The 11,949-nt window shown below is 35.6% G+C and overlaps 1 protein-coding gene across 1 annotated transcript in view; it reads right to left on the bottom strand.

Moving 5' to 3' along the window:
* The window catches only part of LOC122805932 (vomeronasal type-2 receptor 26-like), a 225,905-nt gene extending 217,137 nt beyond the window's left edge, over nucleotides 1-8,768 (bottom strand). The window contains exons 1-2 of the mRNA XM_044076175.1: nucleotides 8,659-8,768; nucleotides 8,048-8,339 (exon numbers count right to left, since the gene is read on the bottom strand). Of these exons, the coding sequence (XP_043932110.1) occupies nucleotides 8,048-8,339; nucleotides 8,659-8,768 (402 nt within the window). The remainder of the gene's footprint in view (nucleotides 1-8,047; nucleotides 8,340-8,658) is intronic.
* Nucleotides 8,769-11,949: the final 3,181 nt, after the last annotated feature.

Genomic DNA, 11,949 nt, shown 5'->3' on the forward strand with positions numbered 1-11,949 from the left:
TGAACATGCTCCATCTTATGTGTATATATGTATGTATATATATATATATATGTACATCTGTATGTATATATGCACACACACACACACACACACACACACACACACACACACACACACACACACACAAACACACACATATGGACGATAGTTATACATATATACATATACATATATATATATAATATATATATATATATATATATATATATATATATATCTTATTTCAGTGAGAAATTAAACCTTCAAACCCCCAAAAGTCGCACATTCTCTACATTCTATTAACAACTATTGTAGTTACACACCTACTAACACGGAATGATAATTGGAATGACAGGTAAACAAATGTTTAGGAAAAACAAATGTAAAATAGCCAAAGACTGAACAATCTACCATATACAGATGATGAAAAATCAGAACATGTTATGTGGAATAAAGTGTTTTCTCATTTAGCAATTTAGTTGATTGTTCAATTTTTGGACCTATTACACATAGTAACATCACTTCACATGCTGGACATCAGATATCACAGTAAAAGCTGTACACTACACTAAAACAAAACAAAGTACTAGAGACTAGAGTTTAGCTAAAGACCACCATCTCAACACATAACTCTGCTTGCATTTAAAAAAGCAGCTACACTTTACAACTGCACAATTCCTGAACATATATAACAGTGATTTCCAGCATATACAGATGATGAAAAACCAGAACATTGTCATGAGGAATAAAGTGTTTTCTCATTTAGCAATTTAGTTGATTGTTCAATTTTTGGACATATTACACATAGTAACATCACTTCACATGCTGGACATCAGATATCACAGTAAAAGCTGTACACTGCACTAAAACAAAACAAAGTACTAGAGACTAGAGTTTAGCTAAAGACCACCATCTCAACACATAACTCTGCTTGCATTTAAAAAAGCAGCTACACTTTACAACTGCAAAATTCCTGAACATATATAACAGTGATTTCCAGCTTTTAGGTCGGGGATTGCTCCCACATCCCACAAAATGGGGACATTTGCCCCAGAATCCTCTTATTTATATATACCATCTCCATGGTTGCAGAGCTGTAACTAAATCAACACATCAATATGTGATATAGTTAGCATTATGTACCTCAGCTATAGTATAAATGGACAGAAACAGCACTTGACAAATCATTCTGCAAAATCTGTACTCATTACATATTGACAGCACACACACACACACACACACACACACACACACACACACACACACACACACACACACACACACACACACACACACACACACATGCACTTATTTATACAGTGGTATAGTGACTGCTGAACTAATAAACATCTACCAGTCATGGTGTTGGTGTTTTTGCTGTTGCCTTTACTAAAGGTTGTGTTATGGAAGTGGGCTACAGATATCCTGAGAAATACCAAACAGGCAGACAAGCTGGAGGTATGCTGTCATTGGCAACTACTGAGGGGCAGAAGCTCCTTGAAGGTCATGGCTGCTATCTCGTGAGTCAGTCAGATTCCGGAACACTAGGATTAGAAAGTGTTCTAAAGAGGTATCTGCCAGGACCTATATATGAAAGATGAAGGCATTTTGGAAGTTGTCTGTAAAAAAGGAACTAATAGGATAACCACTGCTGCATAATACAGAGGTTTGAAATGTTATGACTATAATCTGTAAGTACAGTTTATTTACTGATCAGCTTTGAGAAAAATCCTGTGTATTCCAGAATTCTAAGGTTGTGTTGCTTGTAGAAATACCAAATAGAACTCAGCTTTAAAAAAGTACTGGATCTTATGTACCTCCACCTCAGGAAAATTTCTTGAAAGAATCTAATAGTGCATTAATGACTGGGTTTCTTTTATGTTCCATCTCATTTTTATGTTTTTCTCTAAGTAAAGCTTGAATTAGAACTTGAGTTAGAAAAGCTGGGTTCCAGAGTTTGTCCTTGTTTTACTTAAATGTGCAGACACACACACACACACACACACACACACACACACACACACACACACACACACACACACACACACACACACACACACACACACACACATGGTAACACACACACACACACACACACACACACACACACACACACACACACACACACACACACACACACACACACACACACACACACACACACACACACACACACACACACACACACACACACAGTAGCACAGACATATGTAAATACAAAAAATGTGTGGAAATGGGCAGAGGATGCCAGCACCCAGGTGCACCACAACACAATATTGAAATATAATGCAAGTAAATGTAAAATGTAAAACATATTCCCAATCCAAGAAAAACAATGTTATTTAATTCAATCAACCATTATTAACTGCTTTCGTCCTTGAATGGTCACTTCATCAGAGTAACATAAAATCACAGTTTAAAAAGCCCATGAAAATTACATTGCTTTTTAAACTGTGATTATAGTGTTTTTCTTGCATTCGGAATGTGTTCTTGCATTCAGATGTAGCTTTTCTTAGTTTACCACAGAAAGACTGCTAATAGACCAATAGATTGATACTCTAAGGCATATATGATAGTGCAAACCATTGCACTATTATGCATGTGCTATATCCAAGCAAATTTGCTTCCATTTTAGATAAAAATCCTTAAATACTCCATAGCAGTTAACTTTATAGTTCCATCCAGTGTCTCAGCTAACTTTAAATACAAATAAGTATGTAATTAGTTTCTCTGAGAAAGTGATCTCCCACACCTGCAACAAAAGTGAAGACTTCAAAGCTGACAGCCAAACATACAATGTTATACCAGTGTTAAGCACTTTCATCCTTGGTAGGTTGGGAATTCATCAGAACATCAAACTAGATGAAATTACAACCATTTATACAATCCATTAACATAGCATCCCTTACTCCTTAAATAAATCACCATGGTGATGATTAAACAATCATAGTCCTATCCTATTAAACATGCACATTATTTTGCCAGACTTTTAAAAGATATTTTACCTCAATAAATGCATACAAATATAATTTATTCCCAAATGTAACCAAACACTGTGAAACATACATTTTTATTTTTTTAAATAGTAATGCTAAAACCTTACTTTATTGTAAAAATAATGCAGCTCTAAGTTAAAAAAATAGTCGAGGAAATGGTTTCATGCAATCCTGGATATGTAGTGGCATTGGTTTTTAACTGCCACCTAAGCACCTGGAATTCTAAGTCAGTAATTATAAATTTAAACCTATGGGATGGATTATTTTTCAAATGTTTATGCAGTGCATTCTTAACATATTTTTTCTTCATATCATAAAGGTGTTGGTAAACTCTTTTACGCAACTAAGCTTAGTCTTACCTATATAAAATGTATTACAACACTTAGAGCCAGGTATACCACCCACTTACTCCCACAATAAAATTTCTTTGCAACAATAATTTGTCCATAAATTTCTAACTCTACTAAGGCCCCTTCTCTAATATAAGGACACTGGGAACAGTGACCAAATTTTATCACCTAACCATTTTCCATATCTCTCACTTGAACAGGAACATTCAGAAGTGGTGGAGGAAAAACCTGTCATTGTCTATAAGAAAGATGTATGTATTAAGATGTTACTGGAAAGACCAGTGAGAGATCTGGAAGAAGGCACAGCTGTGGGACCAGCTCCAGTTAAGAAGGCTTGGAAAAAGACAGTCAGACATGCCTCTTGCCAAAAGGTCACCCCTTCCTGCTCATCCAACATAGCTACAGATGTTCAAGGTAATGTCTCTGTAGGGGCTACAGGGCTTGATATTAGTGGTAGCTGTAAATCTGCTGATAATTGTTTAGAGGATTTTATAAATTCTTTTCCTGAAGAGGGTATTGTTAGGCTGTTTGACTTAGCCTTAGAGAGAAACTTTGCTGCCTCCACACCTTTGTGCCTGGGAGTGGGAGCAGGTACAGATGTTGACCAGATGGTGCAGTTACCTTTACACAACTTGCATGGGGGTCTGAGGTGGCCATGGGTTCAGAGAGAGAAAGAGATCCCACCCCAGTCAGATGACTGTATCCCCCAATTCTTGTCCCCAGTGGCTACCCTTGGTTTCACATATTTCAAATAACCTGGCTCTCATATCACAGCACGTTCCCTCTAAAGTCAAAGATAAGATTATAAAAGGGTGTTTGTAGATACTGTCAGTCTAGTAGATAATGAGGGTATATTGGACACCGATAGCACATCCAACAAGGACTTCAAGCCTTAGTGGCCATTGGGAAGAAGGCATCAGCCAGGACACCTGTGAAGAACTGGGATACTTGGTCTCTGGGTTTTGTAGTATTTATGGGCATAATTATTTAGAAGGATCCCATCCAAGCACTGTCTTTAATAGCTTAATTTGTAGCCATAAGGGAAGCCCACCATGTGAAGGGTGGTTTGGGATGGGTGAATTATGATTGGTGCTTCAGGAAGCTGAAAGTCCTCAATAGTTCCCTCAGGTGGGAGACGAGCCACCCTGACCTATCGCTTAGTGCTATGATGGACAAGGGGGCACCTATGGTTATTTAGGTAGGGGCTGCTAATACAAACAATGCAAACAATATAAGATTTTGCTGGGTATTCAATCATGGAAAATGTTTCTGACCCACTAGCAAATATAACCACTTGCATTTAGGATGTGAGAAGGTCATCCTGTTTCCAGATGTCGGAGTTTGTTACCTAAGAACAGGTGGACTTTTTCTCCATCTCAAACAAATGGAGAGATTGGTAAGGTGTGCCAAGCTACCTTTTCATGGACACGGGGGCTTTGGGAGGGACCTGAACATGCCACATTGGGCTTATTCCTCCATTTGTCTAGATAAGTTATCCTATTTGCTAGCAGATTAACTGGATCAAAGGGCAGCAGCCACCCTTATTAAAGGTTTTTCCATAGGCTTTCCAATCCACTCTACAACCCTGTTAGATCCCAAGTTAGTTAGCAATTTGTCATCCCACAAGAGCAATGAGATGGCAGGATAATTGGCCCCTTTTCATCCCTTCCATGTTTTTTTATTTAAAATTTCCCATATCTGCCTGGTTCCCAAGATTCGGGAGGGTGAGCTCAAACTGATTTATCACTTAGCTCACACAATGGGGGGGGGGGGGTCAGTCAAAGATCGTATTGACACCAAACTGACCCTAGATATATATATATATATATATATATATATATATATATATATATATATATATATATAGAATATATATATTTTTGTGTGTGTTTTACAGAAGACAATGATACATATATTTTACTTTGATACCTGTTGATTACATTTCTTTGTAAATTATTTGCAACCTTTTCAATAGTGTATAGCTTTTATTTATTTATTTATTTGCAGTTTGTTAGCCGTGAAAATCCATTGGGCCTAGATGAGCCCTTTTTCAATGGAGGGCCAGAGAGAAACGCTCCACAATGAATATGAACAAGAATCAACAAGGAATAGTAATAAAAAAATTAGTACAGTAATAGTTCAATTGTATATACAAAGAAAGAGATATACAAGAGATTAATGCACGAAGCAAATAAGCAGATGTCAAAATATGAATACAATAAAAGGCATTGCTACTTCAGTGGTGAAAGGGATATACTAGAGTTAATGCACGAAGCAAGTAAGCAGATGTCAAAATATGAATACAATAAAAGGCATTGCTACATCAGTGGTAAAAGAGATATACTAGAGTTAATCCAGGAAGCAAATAAGCAGATGTCAAAATATGAATACAATAAAAGTCATTGCTACATCAGTGATAAAAGAGATATACTAGAGTTAATGCACGAAGCAAGTAAGCAGATGTCAAAATATGAATACAATAAAAGGCATTGCTACATCAGTGGTGAAAGGGATATACTAGAGTTAATGCACGAAGCAAGTAAGCAGATGTCAAAATATGAATACAATAAAAGTCATTGCTACATCAGTGGTAAAAGAGATATACAAGAGATTAATGGACTAAGCAAGTAAGCAGATGTCAAAATATAAATACAATAAAAGTCATTGCTACATCAGTGGTAAAAGAGATATACTAGAGTTAATGCAGGAGGCAAATAAGCGGATAAGCATCTCATTTTGTTATGTTAGGGTATAATGACATATTGCATATACCTGGGCTTTGATGTTTATGAATCAGCAGAGTCTGCATCCTACAATATCCAAATGTTTGCAAAACATTCCATAATTATTCACTATCCAGTTTCCTAAGCAGTGAATGATGACCATTTATTATTCTATATCTTGCAATACACTGCCCAACAAATTCAGTTCACCATTTGAGTACTTTGTGCTCGTATCTGGTAAAGGAATAAATACATTCTTGCCTAAGCAACTCTTTCAGCACAAAAAAGTTGTAACATGACAGGCATCTGCACAGTCTCCTCCAAAAATCCATTACCTCTCCCAAGATATCTACAAGCTTTCTAGAGAAAGGAGTTGAAACTGCTGTTTACCAGTTCTCTTAAGACCCAGATAAAGTGCAGTAGACAGGACAGACACCTTCACCATTTTGTGTCATGCTTGTTGACCTTCTGTAAGGTAACTATCATTTCTGAGTAGAGGACAAGAATTATATCTTATAACATGATGCATAAAATCATAAATATAAGGAGTGTAACATGTTTTTGAGTTATGTGTAAATTTGTTTGTTTGGTCTTCATTTTAGTGAGGTAAAACACTTTTTCCAAATGGAATGTATTCCGGTCTAAATGAGCTATCAAGCATCACAAAAGCAAAATACAAATAAGAAAGTAAGAAAGAAAGAAAGAAATGAAAATAAATTCTAAAATCAGATATTTTAATATGTAATTATTCTATCTTAAGAATTAAATGTAATGCAAACATGCATTGCAAAAAGTAAAATAGTTACTATCACACTGAAATTAACTGAGATTACGTGTTGAATTTAAACTATATCAGCAAACTATTGATAAAAAATAAGTAATTAGAAATGTTCAGTTTGTTTATTTATTTAATATCTTAAGCAGAAGTTGTCTAAGCACAGTCTTTTCAATAGTATTACTTATATAAAATAGTAAACTGCTTCTATATGTCTGGCACAGTGGTTCATAGGTTTATAGGTTCATAGGTTCACAGGTTTACAGGTTCATAGGTTCATAGGTTCATAGGTTGGTACTAGGCTATCAGCCCTAGGGCCTATACAACCCTAGCCATAACAATTCCCAGGCTATTTCTTCCCACAGTATTTACTTCACTGGACCTCTCTCTAGCAGGGCAACTGACGTGATCCCTGGGGTGAATTTCCTTTCTCCCATCCAATCGTCAAGGTTCCTTTTGAAGAGGGCCAAAGACGCACTCTGCTTGACATGTATGGGCAATCTATTCCAGAGTCTGGGGAGTCTCTGGGTCAGGAACCTATCCCTCCAGCATGTTTTGTTTATTGTGATGACAAGGTTTAGATCCCTGGAGCATGTGGCTCTGAGGGATTGAGATTTCTTTAAGTGTAACATGTCCAACAGCTCTGGGTTTGACATGGCCTTGTATGTTAAGCAGAGATCGCCTCTGAGTAGAAAATATGCGACAGAGTATAGCTGGAGTTTTTTAAGGCGGTCAGCATAGGGCATCTACTTTAGGCCTGTGATTCTTTTAGTGAGGTATTTCTGCGGCCTTTTCAGTTGTTGCAGACATCTTGAGAGGTACATACCAAACTGGGCGTTGTATTCTATAATGGGTCTAATGAGGGATGAGTACAGTGAGACAATGACCTCCTTTTTTCTGGACGAAAAGTCCTTAGTGATGAGGTGTGCCACATAGAAGGATTTCCTGACTGTTGTGGCGATGTGGTTATCAAAGGTGAGACAATTGTACACCTGTGTCCCTAAGTCTCTTATCACACTTTCGGTGTTTAGTGTACTGCCACCTATATGGCAAACCAAGAAGCAGCTCCATTGAAAATGAATAACTGAATACATTTTGTTGTAAATTAAGTTCAAAGTTTGAAATTAATTTTCAGCAATGAAACACATTCTATGTCCCTGAAGAAGAAGAGGAAAAAAAGATTTTAAGATTAGAACTGTTACAAAAAAAACATGTTTATCTTACCTGTGGATACCTATAAATTCCTAGGATTCTAGCCATGGGAATAGCAGACTGTGATGGTTCATCTCCAATAAATCCAGGTATTAATGAACCTGAGTGACAACTATAGTTAGGAACAGCCTGTTGATGCCCTGATAGTAGATGGATAGTTCTGTCTAGGGCCCTGGGTTCAGAAAAGCAGCCATCGTAGAGGCTGAATCCAAGTGTAATGTTTGGTAATAGCTTCTTATTATGGTTTATTTCATTGATTGCAAATATTACAACTTGGACAAAGCGGTATGCCCTGATACGAAACCTACAAATGCATTAAGTAATACTGAAAGAAGATTCTCCAAAACTACTACCAAAAATGATTTGTAAAATGTTCAAATGTATGCTAAACAGACAATACCATATATAAGCTAAAAGAAACACTGTTATTTCCATGTCAAGTAAACTATATTACAACATGGCCTCTCTTGTGTTAAATTTCAGAAAGTAGAAATTCTTAGATTTGGTATTTTCTGTCATAACAAGATTCCATGAATATTACTTTGTTTCACCAAAGCCACTGACAGGTGAATCCCCAAAATACACTTAACATTCAGTAAAGTACCCATGGAGAATCATCTTACAATGTAGTTGTACTTATCCTTGGGTATGAGGTGGTAACCTCCTCATCCAAAATTGCAGTTAGCACCTGGTAGGTGAACACACCTTGAACAGAGTTTTTGCCAGTAGTCATCTCATACCATAGCTTTGCTTATTGACAACTTTGGGTCTTTATCAAGTCAGACTTGGTGCATACAGTTAGTAAGCAGTGTGACTCTTAAATAGTCATGAAGATTTTCAGAAGAAATTTGCTAATATTTTTAGGATCCAGGAAGATGAGTAATGCAGGAGGCAGTTAAGAAAAATCATTGGCTTGATATATATATTGTTGCTGTGGCAATTCAAAATGTTATGTATTTATTTATTTATTTATTTATTTATTTATTTATTTCCATTTGTTTACTGGGAGTGTCCCATTGGGTTGAAAAAGACCTGTTTTCAGTAGAAGCCAATCTAGAAAAGCTTCACAATAAAAATTAAGCATAGAAATATAAAGTTCATGCATTATACAATATATGTACAGTAGAGAGAAGGTAACGTTTCATTTAGTAGAAAAAAGGATAACCTTTGGTGGAAAAAAAATGGTTTTGGTACATAGTTTTATAATTTTGCACAGTGATGCAAAGACAAATATAAGAAAGTATAACAAAAACAAATAAAAGTATAACGTTTGTGCATTATCAGTAGGGAGAAATGATGTTACATAAAATACAAAATGGTAGAGCATGGTTTTAGAGTATAAGATTGTACAGGCATAACAGGGGTATTATTAGAAGAAAATTGGAGAGTAGAAAGTAGTATTACAAATAAAAAGGAAAGTAGAGAAATGAAGAAGAAGGGTAGTAAGATATAGGAGCTTTGACGGATAGGCAGTAAGGTAGGGGCTGTAGTTAGCCTGGCTTGTAACATGAAAAAATCTCTAACTTGATCTATGCACATGCTTTCTGGTCTTAAATGCTTAAATGTAGCCCCTAGTGCTGTACTTGATACGGTCTTTGATTTTTCTTGTCACAATATTTGTTTAACTACTAATAGTTAAGTAATTTGTAAGAAACATTTTAAACTGCTTGAGAAAGTCTATTTATACTTTGCTCATCATCATAATTTCACATGGACAGGGTAACCAAAAAAGCAATAAATATATCATTCATACATTAGGAAAAAATGAGTCCGTTAGATAGATTTTGCCTAAGATTATGAATTTAGCATACACTGTTTGTTAATTTATTTTTGGGATTCCCAGTACATGGGACTAATATGCAAAGAAATACACTGGAATATACTGGAAGACTGCACAAAGTTCATACATAACAAGAGTATGGGACTGCAGATATGTTATACACACCAAAACATATTAGAGAGTTTATCTTTAATCAATGGTTTTATCTCAATGACACTTTTTATGCTGTCATGTCTGTATTAATGTCACATTTAAAGATGTCATTATGAAGAATAACATGATAATTATGGTCCTATTTATAAATACCAACAGCAAATGAAGGGCAAATAAAGTGACCTCACTTCACAGAATACTTTTCAGACTGCATTTCAGACAGTAGCAAAAGGAAACCAGAGACAGAGCCGTATAGACGATTATTAAGAGAGGAAAGTGGGGCTTTTATCTAAAAATAGTAAAATGACTATGGACCTGAAACATCCAAGTGGCATGGAAAAGGCTTTCATCAAACATCTCTTGAAATGTTCAGTATGCATGGATGTGAACTGATGACTGCTTTGATAAAGGGAAATGAAACAATGACTGAAAAACTAGCTAAACAGATTCAGGAAATTGAAAAAAAAGAGAGAGACACATGACCTGTTTTTTATAGAGTATAGGCAAGTCAAGTGGAGAAATCTTGTGAATTAAACAGGAGCCTGTAAAAGAAAAAGCTTTCTAGAGACAAGGATGATTATGCCACAGGTACTGCATAACCTGCCCCCCTCCCTACAGAAAAAATAATCCTCCAAAATCAATTAATGGACAGACAAACCCATGACAATTCATCTCATCTATTAGAAAAGAACTTTCAGCTTACAAGACTGCAGTGTTCAGAGAAGTTAGCCAGCTGGACATATTAGGAAGTGACATAAAGTTACAAAAATCTGCACACACAGGCAGAAGTACAAGCACTGAGGCAGATAAGTTTTTCATTGAGACGCAAACGCGAAGGCAGAATTGCTAATGCAGCAGGAGGTAATTGAAAATTGCATGGACGATTGAACAGTCTGGCAGTGATTTTCACATATTTAATTACAGTGAGTCATCACTAATGTTTATTTTAGTTTTTTAGTCATGGCTTCAACTTTGACCCTGCCAATCTGCTTCCTTATCACGCACTTTGTTAGATTTAAAAATATTTACTCCCAAGTTGTGTTTGAGAATACGAATGGTAGCTCTGAAACTGGAATGTATTTAAAAAGGAATAGTGCCTATGACCCTCATGACATCCTAAAATAGTTAAGTATGAAAAGTGTGTCAATATGAGTTAAGGAAATTTAACAGGAGAAAGCATTTTTGGTTTAATTTTTCACAAGATGAAAGAGAGTTAATGACAATACCTTTTTGGACAAGAGGTATCAGGTCATGAAACCTGACAAGGGGGTGGATTAGTCATTATGAACTATGATGTCAATGTGAATAAGATATACTGTATTTTACTGAACAATGAAACTCATTTTCAGGCATCTCTTAATGAATTGAATATTGCGTACAGAAATATAGATCTGATGCAAGTAATGTCATCTATAAAGATTTGTTTAAATTCTTGACTGTTAAAAAAGCAATCATTCCAGGTATTTTTGATATGCCTAAGATCCACAAATTGGTTTATAACCTGTCTATGCATTCTATAGTGGGCAATAGTGGATCTAAGATACAACCACTAGCTATTTCCATAGATTTCAAACTTAATGCTTATATGCATACATTGCTTTTATTTTTGAAAGATTTTTATCAGTTTATAAATTATGTTAAGGATGGGCTATTGATCCTACATTTTAAATGTGTTACTATTGATGTAATTGGTTTGTTTTCAGTTATACCCCACATCACATGTTTAAAATGGTTCAGCAAAGTGTATTTTTGATTGTACTGATACTGTGAATTTTAGATGAATTATTTATTTTATGGAAACAGTGTTCCACAATAATTTTATTATTTACAATGTACAGGTGTTTTTATGGGATGGCATGTTCCCCAGTTTATGAAAATATTGCTCTTAGTTTTGGGGAAAAAAATTTGTTTTTCCCTCAAAATTTTCCAGATTTTGGAAATTCTACAGGTGTTACCTTGATGACATCTGCTTGTTTTTGGT

The sequence above is a fragment of the Protopterus annectens genome, chromosome 7.part0, assembly GCF_019279795.1.
Source record: "Protopterus annectens isolate FY-2018-M chromosome 7.part0, PAN1.0, whole genome shotgun sequence".
In the NCBI taxonomy this organism is placed as follows: Eukaryota; Metazoa; Chordata; order Ceratodontiformes; family Protopteridae; genus Protopterus; species Protopterus annectens.